Below are 21,019 nucleotides of genomic sequence, written 5' to 3'. Positions count from 1 at the left end.
TTGAGCCTCCGGAAGGAATGTAGCCCTGGTGACATTTTGACCTTAGCCCAGAGACCCGTTCTGGACTTCTGATCTCCAGAACTCTGGAGCGTGAACCACCCAGTCTGGGCTCGTTTGTCAGAGCAGCCGTACGAAGCTGGTACAGATAGGAGCCAGGGTGCAGGGGCCAGGAGCCGACAGACCTCTTTGGGACAAACCTTATCGGTCTTGGTGTCAGCCCCATCGAGATCCAGATTCAGGGAGAGGGTCTGGTTGGTCTTGCTCGAATCACCTCCACATGCCTGCTGCCCAGATACACAGAGATAAGGCACCACGATTGAGAAACCCACCCAAACTGGGCAGCAGGGAGCCAGGAAGTCTGTGCAGGAGCTTCCGCTTGCCGAGTGGGTGGAGGCGCAGGGAGTGACGTTGCCGAGCGGGTGGAGGCGCAGGGAGTGACGTCCCCAGATAGCACGGCCCTGTGCCCTTTGCCCTGTGGGGCTCTGCCCCCCCCGGAGGCTGCTTCACCCATGATCTACTCACAGAGAAGTCACAGACAAACCCAAACTGAAGCACCTTCTATAACATACCTGGCCAGGACTCTTCAGAAGCGTCCCACTCAAGAAAGAGGAAGACGGTTCAGCTTAAAGCGGATTAAGGAGACAGGACAAGTGATGTAACGTGTGATTCTGGATTGGTACTGGGTCAGAAAAGAATTTCGGTGGTTTTCTTTTGCGCTGTAAAGGACATTACCATTGATAAAACTTCAACGTCTGTAGATTAGATGTGAGATCCTAGCATCGTCAGTATTATTTTCTGGATTTTGGTCATTGTACTGTGGTTATGTTAGCGAATACCGTCACCTCCGGGCAAATCCTACACATATATTTGGAGAACCGGAGGTTTTGAGGTTACGCTCAGACTACCGGACTACCAGAAGTACTTTCCCTGAGACACACCAGAAGGGACTCTTAAATACCGAGAACAAACTGAGGGTTGCTGGAGGGGTGTTGGGGAAGGGGGGGATGGGCTGAATGTGCAAGGGGGCATTAAGACCACTGGTTGGGATGAGCACTGGGTGTTATATGTAAGTGATGAATCACTAAATTCTATTCCTGAAAATCATTACACTGTATGTCAACTAACTTGGATGTTAAATTTTTTTTAATGTTTATTTATTTTTGAGAGAGAGAGAGACAGAGTGTGAGCGGGGGAGGGGTAGAGAGAGGAGGAGGCACAGAATCCGAAGCAGGTTCCAGGCTCTGAGCTGTCAGCACAGAACCAGACGTGGGGCTTGAATTCACGAACCGTGAGATCATGACCTGAGCTGAAGTCGGATGCTTAACCACCTGAGCCACCCAGGGGCCCAGGATGTAAATTTCTTAAAAATAAAAAAAAGAAGTATTTTCCCTGATCCCACAGGGAGAAATACAGATTATATGAGGATACACGCACACATATGTATGTATGTGGGGGGGAGGGGTGTATCCCTGTGGTGGACAGGCTCTTAGGGTAACCGCTCCCCCCAACATGATTCCCACCTCCTGGTGTTCACACCTGCCCCTGGATTGCTGCACTGAGGCCTCAGTTCCTCTCTGGCCATCCCGGCCACTGGGATGTCTGCACAGGACAGCTCACAGCTCCTCTCGGCGAGGCAGGGCGAGGGCCAGCACGACAGATGCCGATCAGTAGCCTGACCACAGAACCGGCTGTTCCGTCAGCTCGGCTGCATTGTTTTTGCTGGAAGTGAGTAGCTAGGTCCAGCCCTCTCTCAGAGGGTAAGAAGGACATGAACAGGGGGAGGTGGGGATCATTGGGGTCCGTGCTGGAAGGTGCCAACAGGAGTCTGTTCATCCCAAACGTACCCTTCAGCTGTTGTGGTCTGATGTGGTAACAGAAAGAAAACTAACTGTACTTCTAAGGCTTTGGGCCGTCTTTAATGCCTTTCCATTCCCTCCCTCGGCATCGTTGGCATCTGGGGCACGATCATTCGCTGTTCTGTGGACGTGGAATGGCATCCCTGGGCTCCCCACGTACCTCGAATGTCACATTTTTTTAATGTTAAGGTATTCGTATCTTGATTACCGAGCTTTTTGGTGCCAGCAAGGAACACACAGCTGCCACTCACCGTGCCGGGCGATAACTCACCCACCACCATACCATCCTAGGAGGTAGTCAAGTTATTCTGCACATTCTACGGTGGGAGAAACCGAGGCTCGGACAGGCGACTGCGGGTGTGCACGGTCCCGCAGGGAACCATGAACTTGATCCTGTCCGGCTGACAGCTTTCCCAGGGGTGTACAGTTCAGCACCGTGGCCGTCATTGGCTCTCCTGCCGCGGCGACTGCAGAGGGAGCGGATTCCTCCCTCAGCAGTTCCCAGTGACATGCACAAGGCAGGTGTCTGATGGCCCCGTGCCCCTGCCGGCCGATGGGCCAGGTGTGCACCTGCAGCCGGGTCCACTGTGCCTGAGAGGAGGCAAGAGCCACGAGGGATCCCTACCGGATGGTGTGGACGTATCGGCCATTGGTCCTTGAGCAATACTGCCATCTAGGGGGCGCTGCGCGCACGACAACCTTGGTCTTGAGGCTCACACGGCCAACACTGCCACCTAGAGGGTGCCGTGGGCACGAGTGCCAGCACTGGTGGATCTTGGACCTGTGGGGTCCACACTACCACCTAGACGGTGACGTGGGCATGGCAGTCAACATTCCTTGGCCAACACTGCCACCTAGAGGGTGACGTAGGCGTGGCAGCCAGAATTCCTTGGCAAACACTGCCACCTAGAGGGTGCTGCAGACAGAGCAGCCAGCCTTGGTCTGGCTGCTGCATCCAAGGTGATTCAGCCTCCCGCATGCTTTTGACACCTGCTCCCAAAGGTTATTCTGGGAGGGGCTGTCCCCTCACTGAGGAGAGGAACCACCAGACAGCTCCAAGCCCACCAGGCGGGCACTTTCAGCCCAAAGCCTCTGGGCTACCTCCTCATCCTCAGCTTCAGGGGCTGGAGGCTTCTCTTTGAATCCATCAAAGTACTTTCCAGAAACGCCCTCCAGTTCCTCTGCCACGGCCAGGTACGTGCTGGGCTGGGCTGCCAGCTGGGGGCTCTTGACCAGCAGCCAGAAGATGGGCCCTGCAAGGAGCCCACAGGGCATTCAGTCCACACACGTTCTGGGAGGAGGACACAAACAGCCCAACGCCTCCACCACGATGCCCAGGGCCCACAGAGGCCAGAAGTCGGACCGCAGGCCCACACGGCCCACCTCCAGGCCTTTGCCTCCGAGGTTCCCTCCACCAGGGGTTCCCTTCCCCGGCACTGCCCAGCCACCTTTGGGCCAGAGACCAGCCCCAAAGCTGCCTCCCCCAGCAAGCCTCTCCAGCTTTCCCCAAGAACACGGGCGCTCTCCCTCCTCTCCTTGAGCTCTGAGTCCTCACCCTACCTCCTCTTGCTTAAAATAACTTTTATTTATGAAATGTCTCCAGTGCCAGCCTCAACTTAGAATCCTTGATACCCGGCACCCACCCACGAAATGTTTTTCAGGACTAGCTCTAAAGTTCTAATTATTCAGCCTAAAGCTGGGTCAGACCCTCTGCCGGTTCTTTTAAGGGCCATCTCATCCTCACGACCGTGAGGAGCGTGCTGTTTGGCCCTCGCTTTGTCGTTAAGGAAACAGGCTCCGGGAGGGGAGGATGCCTCCCTGGGTGGCAAAGCTCATTTGGGGTGAAGCTGGAGCCACCCCAGGCACAACCAGGGGTCCGCTCCATGGTCCCCTTCTCTGAGACCCGGTGTTCTCATCGAGCAGGATCTGGCCTGTTTCCTGGGGCTATTTCCAAGGGTGGCAGGCTGGATCCACATGTACCAGTAATTCGTTTTCAGTGCCCCGGAAGATACGAGGGAGGGGGCAGAGCCAAGCCCCGGAGAGAGTCTCTGAGCACGAGGTAACTCTCTGAAGGAGTAAAGAGATCGCCCTTCACCAAGGCGGGTGGGCACCGTGCAATTAGTTGAAGGTGCAAACGGAACAAAAAGCTGGAGGAAGAGCCAATTCTGCCCTCTGTCTGCTTGAGCTGGGACATCCGTCTCCTGCCCTCAGACACCAGGGCCCCGGGCCTTCGGGCTGGGACTGACACCAGGGCTCCCCTGGTTGACAGGCCTCTGGGTTTGGACCGGCATACACCACCACCTCTCCTGGGCCTCCAGCAGACAGAGGGCAGATCACGGGGACTTCTCAGCCTCCGTAAATGCACGAGCCGATCCCTCAAGACAGGTCTCTCCGAGCATCTGCATATATCTTATTCCGTTTCTCTGCAGGGTCTGACTGATACACTGAAGGGGGCTGGGCCCCAGGCGGGGCGGGCAGGGGTTCGGCTAAGGGCCCGCGGGCCAGAAGGGGACTTACCGAGCGTGAAGCTGGAGAAGGCAGAGCTGTGCATGCCCGTGTGTCTGCCCAGCTCCGTCCTGGCCACGCCGGGGTGCAGAGCGTTGACAGTCACACCCGTGCCTGACGGGAGAGGGAAGGAGAGGGACGAGCGGGTGAGCAGACACCAGGTTCACGCCCCACCTGGAAGGCTGATGCCGCCCGCCCTTGGCTCCAGGGCCATCCCATTCCACGTCCTCCCCTTGAATCCACATCACCCCCCCCTTGCTCGGAAACCTCCACAGCAAGTGGTTTCATCTTGCAAAGCAGCTCTGTCACGTAACTGCCTAGAACAGGGCCTCCCGAACCTGAACGTACGTGAAAATCCCCCGGGGGGGGCCTGAGAGCCCCCAGCTGCCGGGCTCCACCCCCACCCCCAACCCCTGAGAAATCTGAGGCGGTGGCTCGGGGTGGGGCCTGAGAGGCTAGTTACAGCCAGCTCCTGGCTGAATGGACGTGGCTGGTCCACGGATGCTCTCTGAGAAGCAAGGGCACAGGGCGGACCTTCCGACTTCGGCCCCCTGGACGCTGAGGTCAGATCGTTCTTCACCCTGTCCGTGGCAGGCTGGGCGGCTGCATGCCAGCGGCAACGCTCCCCCCACCTCCACTGCCCCAACGGTCTTCAGATACTGCCGAATGTCTCCAGGGGTGCCGACTCACCCACGGTTGAGGACCGCTAGCCCAGAGCACCAAAGGCTTAGGTGCCGGTGCAGGAGGAGCCGGGGAGAATGCCACGATGGATCAGGGACGTCTGCTTCGGGCACCAGTGAACATGGTGCCATGCGTGTCCCGCGTCCACCTGCTCTGTTCTGGGACCCGTGCTTGACCTCCCATGGGCCCAGCATCACAGGAGGACTGTTCCAGGCGCAGAGCTAGAGGAAGAGAGAGGCCAGCGAGGCTCGCCACACACGTACCCTGCAGCCGCCGGCTCAGCTCCTTGGTAAACAGGACGACGGCCAGCTTGCTCTGGCAATAAGCCGATTTAGTGTCGTACGTCCTCTTCTCCCAGTTCAAGTCATCAAAGTCCATGTGACCGGCGACGTGGGCCAAGGACGAGAGGTTGATGATCCGCGAAGGGGCCGAGGCTTTCAGCGTGTCCAGCAGCAAGTTCGTCAAGAGAAAGTGACCTGGATGCAGGACAACAAAAAGGCAATTTTCCCTGAATTCTTACCTGGCACATAGGACCATACTGAAAACATTACCTTGTGTGACCCTCCCAGGAACCCGTGGCTCTGGATAGGGGCCAGATCCATCCCCCAGGGGACCTCTGGCAACACCTAGAGGTTGTGGTCGTCACAACTGCAGAGAGAGGTGCTCTGGCCATCGGGTGGGTGGAGGCCATCCAGGCACGCTCCTAAATAAATGTCCTATAGTGAGCAGGGCGGCCCCGCAGGAAAGAAAGATCCAGCCCAACATCAAGCTCTGCACGAATCCTATGAGGTCGGTTGGGGGACGGACTGCCTTCCATCTCCCCAAATCCTTCCTCCATTTCTCCTTCAGCAATAGAATTTTCAGCTTGGCCCAGGGCTGCCCGGTGAAGGACTACATTTCCCAGGCTTCCTTGCACCAGCATCGGTCATGTGACTGGGCCCCAGCCAATAGGACACCGAGTGATAGTTACGTGAGTTATGACCCTCCAAGACCTCGGCATGTGGTCTTATTTGGAGAGAGGGGTCTTCGCAGAGGCAATCAAGTGAAAATGAGGTCATGAGGGTGGGCCCTAATCCAGTGACTGGCACCTGCCCAGTACCTAGTTCCTCCTCACCCTTGCTAAGGGAACCCCTGTTGCATTCAGGGTGACAACAGGTGGACAGAGTAACTGAAGGACAGACAGACTGGAGGACAGACAAGGGGTCAAAAGGCCGAGACGGATGATGGATCTGAAGGACTGGCAGAGCACCCGGCTGTCAGCAGGCAACTCCCTGAGCTGCTGGTAACCCCACAAGCGGCCGCCCAGCTGCCCTTGAGAGTGAGGAGGACCCACAGAGGATCCCATTCACATCCCAGGCCGACGTTGACCCCACGGAGCCCGCAGCCTGAGGCCTCACCCAGGTGGTTAACGCCAAACTGCATCTCGAAGCCGTCCTCGGTGGTCCAGTGGGGGCACCGCATCACAGCCGCGTTGTTGATCAGGATGTGCACGCGCTCTTTCTCTGGAGGACAGGGGTGAGGGCAAACGCGTCAGTCCCACGCCTGCGTGAAGCACGAGCGCAGCTGGGGGGACAGCACCCCCTGCCCTGTGCTGACCATTGTCCCCCAGACATTCACGCCCAGCTGGAGTCTGGGAACACAGCCTGATTTTGCAAACAGTCTTTGCAAAAGTTATCCAGTTAAGATAAGGTCATCTTGGGGCCCTAAACCAACAGGACTCAGACAGCAACCCGCGGGGGGAATGTGCTGTGGGGACGGAGGCAGAGACTGAGCAATGCACCTGCGAGGACCAAGGGCCACCTCCAGAAGCTGGAAGACGCAGGAGAGACTGTCCTGTCTCAGGAACAGTGCCGCCCTGCTGACACCTCGATCCTGGATTTCTGGCCTCCACAACCGTGAAGAGACTGCGGTCTCAAACCAGTTGCTATATTCTGAAAACAGACATGCCCCACCTGCAGCTCAGAGACGTTTTCTGAAAAGGGAAGAGGCCACATCTGCAGGGGCCTCGGGGCCTGAAACTGGGGGGGTTACTCGTGGGAATCCCAGCTCAGCAGGCAGCCGATTCCCAGCCCTGCCTCTCCACAGGCACAAGCGGCCGTCCCTCCCTGGGCCTGTTTCCTTGTCTGTAAAACGGGACGAATAACAGCACCCTCCTCCCTGTATCAGTCAGCTAGGGCCGCGTAACAACGGGCCACGGAAACATACTGCGTCCCAGCTCTGGAGGCGGGGAGTCCGGGATCAGCGGGTCTCAGGATTGTCTCCTTTTGAGGACCGTGAGGGACAATCTGTTCCTGGCTCTCTCCCCAGCCCGTAAACAACTGTCCGCCTTCTGTCTCTTCCCTCGGCATCTGTCTGTTGTCCTCACCTCCCTCTCTACGAGGACTCCAGTCATACCAGAGTAGGGTCTACCCTGCTGCCCTCACTTTCACTTGGATACCTCCGTACAGACCCTGTCTCCAAATAAGGTCACATTCTGAGGTCCTGGGGGCTGTGATCCCAACACATCTTCTTTTGAGGGGACACAGTGGAACCCACAACACTCTCAAAGTGGTTTTTAGGTTCAGTAGAAACAACAGACTAGTTATCCAGCACCTTGTAAACACAGCCTCTATTTTGTTCTTTATCTGATGGTGGATGGGGTAGCACAGAACTACCTGGAACCATCAGACGAGGGTTCAAATCCCCTGGCTCTACCCTGGCCAAGGCACACAGCTTTGCTCTGATTCATTTCCCCCTCTAAAAAGGGAAAACACTAGAACCTGCTGGGTAGAACAGGGGAGAAAAAGCACCACATGTATGACATGCTCCGATTATATCAAAAAGGCCCAGGGCAGGTATGTATATCTGCTTGCTTCAGAAACGCACAACAGGGGCGCCTGGGTGGCTCAGTGGGTCGAGCGTCCGACTTCGGCTCAGATCATGGTCTCATGGTTTGTGGGTTCGAGCCCCACATCCGGCACTGTGCTGACAGCTTGGAGCCTGGAGCCTGCCTCGGATTCTGTGTCTCCCTCTCTCAAAAATAAACATTAAAAATTTAAAAAAAAAAAAAAAAAAAGAAATGCACAGTCTCCAGAAGGACACCCAAGAAGGGGTGCACCGAATACGTCTGACGAAGAAGGCATCTGGGAGCTAGCGGCAGGGAGATGGTTGGCTGTATCCCCGTTTGTACTTTCTGAACGTTTCCTCCCGTAAATGTCATTCCTGTTCCCAAACATAAGGACGTAAACCAGTTCTGAGGACATCGGGTGGGAAGCAAGACGAGAGAGTCACGAGTGTGATGCGGTGCAGAAAAATGCCAGCCTAGTCCCCGGATGTGCAGAAAGAAACACCCAGCAAAGAGAGCGTGAGGGCCGGGTACCCTGTGCCCATCGTCGCGGCCGTGGCCCCACACAGGACCCCGCACAGAGCCTGGATCCGACTCCTCGCTGCGTCCTGGGTGTCACCCATCACCCCCGAGAGCCAGGGAGCCTCAGGAACCCGTGGAGAGTCGGCACCATTGCCCTTCACCAGGCTAACTCATCCCTCATCCCCCCCCGCACTTCCAACCTCATCCGGGCCTCTGCGTCTGGGGGATCTGATGCCGAAGGAGTTCGTTTTCCGACAGGGCAAGCTTCTCCTGTAAAGGACCAGACTGAACACTTTTGGCTCTGCAGGCCATACCGTCTGTCTCTACTGAACTCCACCGTCGCGGGACTAACGCGGCCACAGATGATACGTAAACTAACGGGCACGACTGTGTGCCAATAAAACTTTATTTACAGGCACTGATATCTGACCTCCATACAATGTCTGCATATCCAGAAAGATCACTCTTTTGAGTTCTTCCAACCATTTACGTAAACGGTTGACACGTAAAATACGTTAACATGACCAGAAGAGATAAAAAGCGTATCATCTTCACCCGCAGACGTCTGCCCCTGTCCGAAAACACGGGCCACGGTCTACCAACACCCCACGGTAGCCCTAGGACTTGGCTGGTTTAACTCACTCCTCAAAGTCTGGCCACCCCACCACGCCCCTCAAGGCCAGCATCCTCCCTCCTACCTTCGGTGATCTTCGCCGCGAACTCTCGGATGGACTTGAGGGAGGCCAAGTCCAGGTGCCGGGCGCTGACGTGGTGATTAAGGGTCTCCCTGCGAATGTCCCTTGCTGCCGCTTCACACTTCTCCATGTCCCGACAGGCCAGAATGATGTTGCCTCCTGGAAGCCCAGGACAGGATCAAGAATATATTTTTTTTAATCTTTTTTTTGTGTGTGTGTTTATTTATTTTTGAAAGAGAGAGAGCATGAGTGGGGGAGGGGCAGAGAGAGGGAGACACAGAATCCTAAGCAGGCTGCGGTTTCCGAGCTGTCAGCACAGGGCCCGACGCGGGGATTGAACTCACGAACCTCAAGATCATGACCTGAGCCAAAGTCGGACGCTCAACCGACTGAGCCACCCAGGCACCCGAGATAAAGAATATTTTTTAAATCCTCCCCTCGGGGGACGCCTCAGTGGCTCGGTCGGTTAAGTGTCCAACTCTTGATTTCAGCTCAGATGATGATCTCACGTCACGGTTCATGGGTTTGAGCCCCCACAACAGACCCTATGCTGACACTTCAGAGCCTGCTCGGGATTCTCTCTCTCCCCATCTCTCTCTGCCCCGCGTGCACACATACTCCCTCTCAAAATAAATAAAGATAAAAAAAAAAAAAAAAAAAGGATAAGTGGGTAACCTGTGTGTTGTGTGGATTAAATCTCAATACGGCCATAAAAAAAAAAAATTAGAAAAATGACAAGAACCAGGGATTGAAGAAGGACAAGCAGCCACGGTGCGGACCGCGTGGATGTGTGTGGCTTACCTGCCCACCACTGGGCCCCGCTGTCCCTCACACGCTCCACAAGGGAACTCATGGGACGTGGATCCGTTCATCCTCTGCTGCCTGGGGACCTCAGGACCACGGTGGGTGTGTCCACCCTCTCCTGGGGGGAGCACGTGCCCCCTTCTTGGGGAAACCCCAGGGCCAGGGGGGCTGCCCATCACGGCCCCCACCGCTCTCACCTCAGGGGTGGACAGGGGTAGACCCCACTCTGGCCTGGCCCGCCAGGACCCATTCCCCAGCCACCCCAACCCGTCAAGCCCACAGAAAGTTTGCAATCTCCCGCAGCCCTCAAGCCTCCCCCGCCACAGCCTTCCGGCCCCCACCAGCGGTGGCTCTGGTCCTCCAGCAGCTCAGACGCAAATCCTTGACTCCTCCTTTTCCGGTGCCTGACCTGACAGGAAGTCCACTAATTGTAACTTGGAAGGAGACCTTCACGTGCTGAGCAGGGCAGTCCTCCCACCCGGAAGTCCGCCAGGACCCCAGTCCGACCAGGAGAAAAACTGACCGGACCCAGATCGAGGGGCCTCCTACAAAACGCCTGACCAGTAAGCCTGGAAGAGCCTGAAGCCAGATCCTCACCCCCAGCCTCTGACCCAGGCCCCAAGCCAGCCATCAGGACGGAGTCAACTATCGTAAGGGAGCTCAAGGCCGGCACCAAGAGAAAAGCCAACACCAGAAACTGCGGGGTGTCCACAGCCTCCTCGGAGACCCAGAGTCTCCTTCACCGCGTTCAGAGAGGAGAACCCTTCCGGCCTAAGCCGACGTGATTTTGGACCTGGACAACCAGATGGCCTTAGCGTCCCCCAGGAATGCAAACCCTCCAGCACCAGACCTCACACCTCAAGCCTCGGGCAGAGAAAGCAGGTGCCCGCTGGGGCCTCACCTCTTTTGGCCAGCTCCAAGGCGGTCTGCTTCCCGATGCCCGTGTTGGCGCCGGTCACAATGACGGTCTTCCCGAGAATGGTGGCCTTGCTGGGACAGGACCCTCCGGCAACATAGTCTCTGAAAGCGAGAAGCCACGTAGTCAGTTCTGTCCATCTGCACCCTTTGCTGCAGGTGCCGACATGAGCTTGTGTTCCCCAAACCGAAAGACGAAAAGGACATCTGGTGACTGCAAGGGGGCCACTGTGACGTCACAGGTAAAGAAAGGGCTCAGCAGGGCCAGGTGTAGGGGAGCCTCTACGACAATCAGTACTTCATGAAGACCCGCTGTGTTCGTTTCCTGTGGCCGCTGGAACCAGTCACCACAAGCTCGGGGGGTTTAAACTCTGCTGGATCTAGGGCTCTGCAGGCAGGCGTCCGAAACAGGTCTCACTGGGATAAGGGCAGGGTGTTGGCAGAGCTGTGTTCCTTCCAGAGGCTCTAGGGGAGAGGCCGGTCCATGCCTCTTCCAGCTTCTAGAGGTGCCCACTGGCTCCTGGCCCCTCCTGTCCCCAAAGTCAGCCGTACAGCGTCTTCAAGTCCCTGACTCGGAAGGACCATTGTGATTGCGGTGGACCCACCTGGACAACCCCCCCATCTCAAGGTCCTTGACTCAATGGCATCTGCAGAGTCCCCTTTGACAGGTAAAGGACCATATTCCCAGGCTCTGAGCATTAGGACGTGCCCATCTTTGGGGGGCAGGGGGGACCCTTATTCTTTACCCATATCCCACAGAAGCCAAATACTGGAAACAACTGAATGTCACCAGTGGGGGACTGGCCAAACAATGAGAGAAGGGAGCTGTATAAGACGGAAACCACCAGCCACCTGGGGCTAAGTTTTTATTTAAATTAAAAATAAGGGCACCTCTGGGGCACCCAGGTGGCTCAATGGGTTGAGCGTCCGACTCTGGCTCAGGTCATGATCTCACGGTTCGTGGGTTCGAGCCCCACGTCGGGCTCTGTGCTGACAGCTCGGAGCCTGGAGCCTGCTTCGGATTCTGTGTCTCCCGTCTCTCTCTGCCCCTCCCCTGCTCGCACCCTGTCTCTCAAAAATAAAGATTAAAAAACATTAAAAAAAAAAAAAAATAGGGGCGCCAGGCTGGCTCAGTTGGAAAAGCAAGCGACTCTTGATCTTGGGGTCTTGAATTCAAGCCCCACGTTGGGTGTAGCAATTACTTAAACAAATAAACTTTTTAAAAATAATGAAGAATAAATAGCCATACTTTTCCAATCACTTTCAGGCCTCCCAGCCAATCTCTTGTATTGTGTAACTGTAATAAAATGATATATTGCTGGGGCGCCTGGGTGGCTCAGTCAGTTGAGCGTCCGACTCAATTTTGGCTCTGGTCCTGATCTCACAGTCTTGAGATCAAGCCCCTCCACTGGCTCTGTGCTGAGCGCGGAGCCTGCTTAGGGTCCTCTCTCCTTCCCGCTGCCCCTCCCCTACTCCTGCACCTCTCCCTCTCAAAAATAAACAAGCCTTTTTTTTTTTTTTTTAATTACATATTGCTGGGCACCTAGGTGGCTCGATCATTAAGCATCTGACTTCAGCTCAGATCATGATCTCATAGTTTGTGAGTTTGAGTCCCCGCCCGCATGGCATGGGCTCCAGGCCCTCTTGGGATGAACACGAGCCCCACTTTGGGTGAGCCCTGCTTCTCTCTCTCTCTCTGCCCCTTGCTCACTTCGACCCCCTCTCTCTCCCTCTCTCTGAAAAAAAGGAATTATATATTACTAATTCTTTTCTTTTTAATTGCGGTAAGAACACTCAAGTGATTTCCACCCTCTTAATAAGTTCTTGAGTGTACAATATAACACCATATTGTTAATTACAGGCACGATGCAACTATACTTTAAGTGCTATCTATCATAACGAACAGCACAAATATAAAACACTTCCATCAGCGCCGAAAGCTCTCCGAGGCAGTGCTGCTATGGAATACTGGGTTGGCTGGGTTTTCTGTGGGGTTTTTTAGTGAGTTCGCCCAGGAGAGACAAGTATATAATCCATGCAGTTCAATCTGGTCATGCACTGTGTTGGGCAATTCAGTTTGCGTCTCCGATTTCGGATAAGAGAGCTTAAGGTGGCACACATTTTCCTTGCACCAGGGCCAGCACATGACTACGGAGACCATTCAATAAGTGTCCGCAGGACGGATTCAATAATCGATGACAAGTACGGAAGCAATTAGACCAGCAGGTTCACAAGGGCCCGGATCCGCCCCTTCCTCGGAGTGACCTTGGGCTGTGACCTGCCCACGGGGGCCTACCTAGGTTTGCCCCCCAACACTGTCTGGGGGCGGGGCTGGTCGGGTGAGCTGGAGGAGTCCTAGGCCGGCGACCACCAAGCAACCTCTCCCCAGCCTTCCCCCCTCGCGGCTGCCGGCGGCCCACCAGCAGAGCGCACTCACCGGAGCAGCACGGCGCCACCCGCCACCGTGCCCAGCACGGAGAGCGGCAGGAGGTAGCGGTTCATGCCGGGTAGGAGCGGGGGTCGGACGCGGAGCCCCCCTCCCTCCCCCAGACCCGCCGCTGGGTCGCCCCTGGGACCGCTCAGGCCGCGACCCACGTGGGGAAGGCCAGGCCGTCTGGGACTCAGACTTCCGGGAAGAGGCGGGGGCGTCTCGGGAGCGGGGCTTCCAGGGGCGGGGCTTCCAAGGCGGGACCTATGAGAATGGGCCCTGGCGCCGCTGCGGCTGGGAATGGTAGTTTCCGGGGCGGTGGGCGTGGCCGTGGCCGTGGCCTAGGGGCGGGGCATGAGGGGCTGGGCCAGTGCGCGGGTCCAATGAAGTCAAATTTGCTCAGCTACCAGGCGCGGCGGGGTTCTTCTGTAACACGAGGGTTACGATCCTGCTGCTGCGGTTTCTGCCACCGCTTCCAGGCTGTCCTCCTCTGTGTGTCTTTCAGATATGTCAGCCTGTTTCCCACCTAAAATGCGTGTTCACCAGTAGTACCTTCCTCACAGACATTATGAGAGAATTTGAGAACTTCAGTGCTTAGAAACTAGGATTTAGTACCTTGGGGGTTCCCAAACCCCTGGGGTCCTTGAGGAAGGAGTAGATCAAGGCGTGGACTCCTGGTCTGACCGAGGAGGGGGTAGGGACTGGATTCCCAGTTCTGAAGGAGAAGCGTCCGGGGATCAGAATTCCCCAGGTCTGAGGGAGGAGGTGGTGGGGGTCTGGACCCCTGGGTCTGAAGGAGGAGGGGCTGTGGGCCTGGACTCCTGGGTCTGAGGGAGGAAGGGCCAGGGCCTGGACTCCTGGTTTGAGGGAGGTGGGGATGAGGGTCAGAACTCTTGGGTCTGAGGCAGTCTAGGGATCTAGACTGCTGGGTCTGAGGGAAGAGGGGCTGGAGGCTTGGACCCCTGGATAATTTATTGTAAATTCATACAATGGGTCGTTATTGCATAAAAAGAATGAACCGCTGGCAGTTGCCGCAACACGGATGAAGGACAAAAGCATCATTCTGAATGTAAGAAGCCAGACACCAGATTGCATGCCGTGTGACCGCAGTTAGAGGCATTCCAGGGAAGGCAAGACTATAGGGGAAGACAGGATCTGCGGGGCCAGGGGTGGAGGAAGTGATCACCAGAAAGGGAACTTCTTCCGGTTTTGGAAATAGTCTCTGTGGCAACCCTACTGGCGGTTATACGCATGACTGCATACATTTGTGAAATGTTAACAGCACGTTCACTTAAAAATGGTGAATTTTATTGCATGTAAATCGTCCCACAATAAAGCTGACTGAAAGAAAAACTGAAAATTGTTTTACAACTTAGTTTTGGAAATTACTTGACCGCAAGTAACTCATTTGATTTATGATTAGATCGCACTTGTCTGCAATCAACAGACATGCTTGAGAATTCTTAGGAGGTGAGAAAAATCTGGCTGATAAACTGTTTCCAAATGTCCCAAGAGATTTTTGAATATTGGATTGGACGACAAATCTGATGTAACGTTTTGTAGGTATAGAATGAAATGTATTCACTTTGGGTCTGTAGCTTTTGTAGTTTGGAGCTAATGATTTTTCCCCCTTGGGGTGATGTTGCTCATTTCTGTAGTGCCCTGAAAACTGTGAGTTCCATGTGCCCTCTTAGACACAGGGCACCCAAAGGGAACACAACAGCCCTGGGTCCAGGATCTGTGATTGGAGACTCAGCCTAGGAATGTGGAAAAAGTTCCCAGAGGAGGGGAGACCCAAATAGGGTTTTGAAGGATGCATAGGAGTTTGGCAAGTGAAACAAGTGAAGAAGGGCAACCAGATAGGTGTAACAGCATATATAAAGTCTAAGAGTCATGAGGCAAGTTGTTTGGAGAGAGATGCACGTTTGGGATGACAGGAGGTTGGCTTGAAGGGAGAGGCAGCTGTCAAGAGATGTGGCTAAAGGGAAATTTTAAAAGAAAAAGTAAACAATAATACCAGCAACTATTTATTGAGTACCTACTGTGTGTATTTAGTCTACACAACCCACCAACGAATAGGTTTGTAGGGCAAGAATAGGGATGTGGCAAAGGTGGCTGAGTCTGGTGAAAAGCCTCTCCCCTTTCTGAGACTGTGGGAACTTGGGGCTCCTGGGCCATGAAGGGAACAAGGCGTGGGAAAGGGGAAGGTGCCATTGAGGCTGTGCTAAGGAACCCCAGACCCTGACCTACACAGATCTTGCGTCAAATTCCCGGTCTCCTTCTTAGATGTGTGCCTTGAGCAGTGACTTTCCTCCTCCCAATTTCTGGCTCCTCTTACCCACCACATGGCAAAGAGTTCACATCCTTCATATATAAAGAGCTCTTATGAATCTGCAACAAGGACAGGGGAGCATAGGCAAAGGGTATGAGGGGCAGTTTGCAAAGAAGTAAAGTCAACACACACGCGAAACTACTCGGCCTTCCTAGGAAGCAAGCAAATGCTCATTAGGATAATTACAAAATGATATTTTCCACCTATCAGATTGGCAAGATCGAGACAATGCTCATGCCCGGTGTTGGCAGGGATGTGGTTAAACACACAGTCACACCCGCTGACGGAAGTTTCAGTTGGGACGACCTGCCCGAAAGCCGTTCGGCGATACGTGGCACAAACGTTTGTGCATATCTCTGAGCCGGTCATTCCTCCCGTAGGAATTTGTGCTAAGACAGAATTAGTCATTTGGAAAGAAAGATCCACAGGAAAATGTTCCTCACAGCCCTGTCTCTCTGTAGTAACAAAATGCCGGAAGCGAGTAAAAGCAACCTCAAGGCCTGTCAGTAGTAGAATGGTCCTGCTCTCTACTAGTCCTTCTTCTGTATTCCTTTCAGCAATTTTTTTTTTAATTTTTTTTTTCTCAACGTTTTTTATTTATTTTTGGGACAGAGAGAGACAGAGCATGAACGGGGGAGGGGCAGAGAGAGAGGGAGACACAGAATCGGAAACAGGCTCCAGGCTCCGAGCCTCAGCCCAGAGCCTGACGCGGGGCTCGAACTCACGGACCGCGAGATCGGGACCTGGCTGAAGTCGGACGCTTAACCGACTGCGCCACCCAGGCGCCCCTTTTCAGCAATTTTTTAATGAGCACCTACTGTGTCCCAGACATTGAACTACACCCTGGGGAAGCCAGCAACAAAACAGACAAGGTCGCTGCCCTCACAGACCTCCTGACGCTGACAGTGAAATTAATTCATCTGTGTGTGTCTCCGGACAGACTCTGCGTTCAGCTTTATCAGGCTCAAATGTTTAAGAACACCCGTGACTTCCTGGGGGCCCCTGGGTGGCTCAGTCGGTCAAGCCTCCGACTTCGGCTCAGGTCATGATCTCGTTGTGGAGCATGAGTTCGAGTCCTGCATCAGGCTCTGTGCTGACAGCTCAGAGCCTGGAGCCTGTCGGATTCTGTGTCTCCCTCTCTCTCTCTGTCCCTCCCTGCTCACTGTCTGTCTCTCTCTGTCTCTGTCAAAAATAAACATTAAAAAAAGAAGAAGAAGAAACCCATGACTTACTTACTTAACCACAAGTACGGGGAGCTGAGAGGGCAGGCTGATTATCTCTCTCTGTTTTTAAGTTTATATACCAATGTGCATATTTTTAGAGTTTAAAAAAAAAAAAGTATAATATTCTGCGTAGGATCTTTGCCAGGCAACGTGACGGCTGATTTCACTGTTTTTCACTTTCTGTTCATCTGTCTTTTCTCGTTGTTCTTGGATAATGGTTTCTTCCTTGTGAAAGCATCCCATGAGGAGTATTGGGAGGGCAGTGGCTAAGAGCATGGGCACAGCAATCCACGTGGCCAGTGATGGATGAGTAGATGAACAAAATCTGGTATACACATGCAGTATTATCTGGCCGTGAAGACACTATGCTACGTGCAGTAAACCCAAATGCCATATGATTCCACTTGTGTGAGGTCCCTAGAGGAGACAAAATCATAGAGGCAGAAAGTAGGACAGTGGATGCGGGAGGCTGGGAAGTAGAGGGAAATGGGGAGTCTGTGTATAGTGGGTGCAGAATTTCGGTTTTGCAAGATGAGAAGCGTTCTGGAGACGGATGGCGGGATGGTTGCACAGCAGCGTGAATGTACTTAACGCCCCTGAACTATGCACTTAAAAATGGTTAAGATAGTAAATTTTATGTCATGTGTATTTTTCCATAATTAAAATAAAATAAAAAAAAAAGAGGAGGTCCCAAGAGGAGGAGAGAGAAGATGAGCACTGTGTGTTCAGATGCTGGTGCTCTCAAATTTCTTTGGTTTTTGTTGTTGTTGTTGTTGTTTGGTTTTTTTGGTTTTGGTTTTTGAGAGGGGGGAGGGGCAGAGACAGGGGGAAAGAGAGAGAATCCCACCAAGCAGGCTCATGTTGTCAGCACAGAGCTCGATGCAGGGTTTAAACTCGTGGACTGTGAGCTCATGGCATGAGCCAAAGTTGGATGCTTAAGCAACTGAGCCACCCAGGCGTCCCTGGTTCTCTCAGCTCTGAATACAGCATTTCCTGTCTGAGCCTTTTTCTCCTCTTATGTAAACTGGACTCCTAATAGCATCTACTTCAAGGGTAGGGTTTTCTGCAAAGGACAAATAATAAATAATTTCATCCTCATGGGCCGTATGGTCCCTATTGCAACTATTCTGCCATTATAGCAGGAAAGGCACCATAGACAAGATGCACACAAATGAGCATAGCTGTGTTCTAATAAAACTTTATTTACAGAAACAAGCAGTGGGCCATAGTTTCCCAGCTCATTAGAGTCTGGAAGGATGACATCAAGTAAATCACAAGGACCTAACACACAGTAAGTGCCAGAATATTGCTGCCTGCTAATGTTGTTATTACACAGAAAATAATACATGCAAATTCCTTCCCCTGAGGACCTCCCACCTGGTTCCCAGACACACCCACGGTGTTTAGAAATTCTCTTTGGGGGATCGTTGTTGAGGTTTGTAAATTCTTGATAAGCATTGGGTGCTGTCCCGGGTGCTGTCCCAGGTGCTGAGAGACTTCTCCCACAAAGCCCTTTGCTTTCCCTATGGGGGCGGGGTGGCCCAAATTCATTCTCTCTCTCAATCTCTGTCTCCTGTTTTTAGGAAATACATGTAAAGTTTTTAGGGGTACAAGGACATCAGGGCTGCAAAGCACTTTTAAATAGTTCAGAAAAAGCGTGGGAGAGAAAGAGAAGGAGAGAGAGAGACAGGAGAAGGATAAAGCAAAAATGTTTATGTCTACTGTTAATGTCTGGGGAGTAGCTGCTAACAGGTACAAGGTTTTATCTGGGGGCAATACAATGGGTTTTTTTCCAGTTTTTATTTATTTTTAAGAGAGAGACCACAAGCAGGAGAGGGGCAGAGGGAGAGGGAGAGAGAGAATCCCAGGCAGACTTTGCACTGTTAGCACAGAACCCAACATGGGGCTTGATCTCACGAACCACAGAGATTGACCCGAGCCAAAAGCAAGAGCTGGACTTTAACCGACTGAGCCACCCAGATGCCCCAAGGAGCAATAAAATATTTTGGAACTAGATGGAGGTGATGGTGGCCCCACACTGAGAAAGCACGAAATGCTACTGGGTTATTCACTTTAAGATGGTTAATTTTATGTCAATTTAAAAAAAAAAAAAAAAGAAACTTGGTCAAAACACTTGTATAGCACCCTCAGTCTCTCTGGTCCTTACAGTGACCCTGGGAACCCACGATCTACCCTCATCATCCCTCTGTCTTCACGTTCCACCCCTCTGCCCTCACCCGCTCCGCCCCAGATATGCTGACCTTGCTGATGCACACCAGACAAGCCCCTGCCTCGGGACCTTTGCACTGGCTGTTGCCCCTGCCTGGAAACCCTTCCCCTGGCATCTCCACACCTCACTCCCTCCCTTGAGTGAGGACCTCAGCGAGGCCTTCCCCAACCACACTATGACTTTTCAGTAGTATCCCCAGAGCACCTCCTGGGCCCTCCCCGGCCCCCTCCCCTGCCTTATTTTCCTTCACGGTACTATCACCACTGACATTCTAAACAGTTGCCTTTTTATTTTGTTTTCCACCAGAATATAAACTCCACAAGGCAGGTTTGGGGCTGTTGAGTTCCCTGGTCCCTAGAATGGCTCCTGGTGTAGATGCTTGATAAACATTTGTTGGATGAATGAATGAATGTCTCTGATACACGAGCGGTCACTGGGGGCTCCGAGCGAGGTGGGGGGTGGTGCGGGGCGCTGAGGCTGTTGGTTGCTTTGGATGTCAGAACAGAATGTAGAGCCAGCCGCCGAGCTGTTCCTGGTTCCCGCGTGTCACCTGGGTCATTCAGCTATAGGTTATTCGCTCCTCTATCTCTTTTTCGTGGAGGCTGAGCCTTGAGCCCTGTTCTAAGCATTTTACTTGTCCTCAAACCTCACTCCCCACTGGCCTCTATGGCAGGTACTAGGACTCAACGCTTGTTTTTCAGGAGGAAACCCAAATAGACTGCGAATCACCTGCCCCACCCCGGGATCTAAACTCAAATCATCAGAGTCCCTTCCTGGTCGCTGCCCACCCCCACCCCCAGGCCAAGCCCCCTCCCGCCAGCCTGGGAGCCAAGCTTCCCACCTCCTCCCCCCCTCCCTGTTTCAGGAGACTGACCCACCCTCCATCCTTCCCAAAGAATAAACAGCCCCACCACCAGCCTCCCTCCCCCACCCTCCTCCTCCGTGGGGCCCAGGCGGGTTCTCAGACCCACCTTCTGTGCCACACCAGGGTGGACCCATCTCAGGGGATGTGCAGGGAAAAACCTAGCCCCTCGCTCTGCACACTTAGGGCAGCCCCGAGTTGGTGTCACCTCCCCAACAGGACCCAGGCTTGGGGCAACCCCATCCGTGGTGGAGTTTGGCCACCCTCTCGTTTGCTGCTGTCACAGTCGTCACCATGACCAGGACTCCACTGTCACACGCTCTGGCCAGACGCACCCCCTACAGGCCTGACCCACCAGCCTCCCTCTGCACATTCCTGACTCATTCTCGAAATTCAGGTCAAACCCCAGCTGCCTCTTCCTCCAGGAGGCCATCCCTGACTACGCCCCCCCCCCCACCCACCCATAGAGTGACCACACCTGCCTGCCCGAAGTCACTCCATCTCGTCACCTTTGTTTTCTTTCCTCCACGGCACTTCCCACGATCTGAGAGTCTGTTCACGTGTGTGCCTCCCTGTTTATCTCCTGTCTCCCGCCACGCCCACTGACACAAGGGCAGGGGCTTTGTCTGGCCAGCACTCAGAACTCTCTTGGCACAAAGTAGGTCCTTAAGTATTTGCTACTCCGTGACTCTGGCACATTGCGTCTACCAGTGTCAACACTTAGAATGTCATCCCTTGCTGCACTGTCCTAGGAAAACTCCTATTCATCCTTCAGAACCCCGTGCAGCCATCAGTTAACCAGGAAAGGCTTCTTTCACTGGCTCACACATCCACTATGAGGCTGAAATGAGGGCCCCCTCAGGGGACACGCAGAGCCCTGTGCCACCTTCACTAGTGCACGTGACAGCACAGTCTCATCCCCCAATTAGACTCTCTTCTTCAGGGCAGAGAGTGGGGCACAGATTGGGTCTCAGGAACCACTAACCGAACGAATAAGTCAATTAACACATATGTAAATAAACACAGCTCCCACCTTATTTATATCTGCCAAAAACCTGCTGTCACCTCACATTTCCTGTGAGGAAATGTCCCCCCAAGAATGCTCTGTCCTAGGAATTCATCCGCAAACCCTACAGTTGGGG

At 53.8% G+C, this 21,019-nt stretch overlaps 1 protein-coding gene across 2 annotated transcripts; it reads right to left on the bottom strand.

Moving 5' to 3' along the window:
* Positions 1 to 1,125: 1,125 nt before the first annotated feature.
* On the bottom strand, positions 1,126 to 13,438 carry RDH13 (retinol dehydrogenase 13). Of its 2 annotated transcripts, XR_009255741.1 has the most exons (8): positions 13,240 to 13,438; positions 10,789 to 10,907; positions 9,087 to 9,242; positions 6,440 to 6,544; positions 5,306 to 5,518; positions 4,374 to 4,475; positions 2,711 to 3,109; positions 1,126 to 2,590 (listed from the first exon to the last, which is right to left on the bottom strand). XR_009255741.1 is itself a non-coding variant. In XM_058706942.1 (7 exons), exons 1-7 carry the CDS (start codon positions 13,302 to 13,304, stop codon positions 2,883 to 2,885), a joined length of 987 nt encoding a protein of 328 aa, XP_058562925.1. In that variant the 5' UTR covers positions 13,305 to 13,438; the 3' UTR covers positions 1,126 to 2,882. The 2 variants fall into 2 exon arrangements, 1 of the variants encoding a protein (XP_058562925.1); XM_058706942.1 differs by having other exon boundaries at positions 1,126 to 3,109.
* Between the last annotated feature and the right edge of the window lie 7,581 nt (positions 13,439 to 21,019).

The sequence above is a fragment of the Neofelis nebulosa genome, chromosome 17 (assembly GCF_028018385.1).
Source record: "Neofelis nebulosa isolate mNeoNeb1 chromosome 17, mNeoNeb1.pri, whole genome shotgun sequence".
NCBI classification, from domain to species: domain Eukaryota; kingdom Metazoa; phylum Chordata; class Mammalia; order Carnivora; family Felidae; genus Neofelis; species Neofelis nebulosa.
The sequence above is the reverse complement of the archived record's forward strand: the minus strand, read 5'-3'. Positions and strand labels throughout refer to the sequence as shown.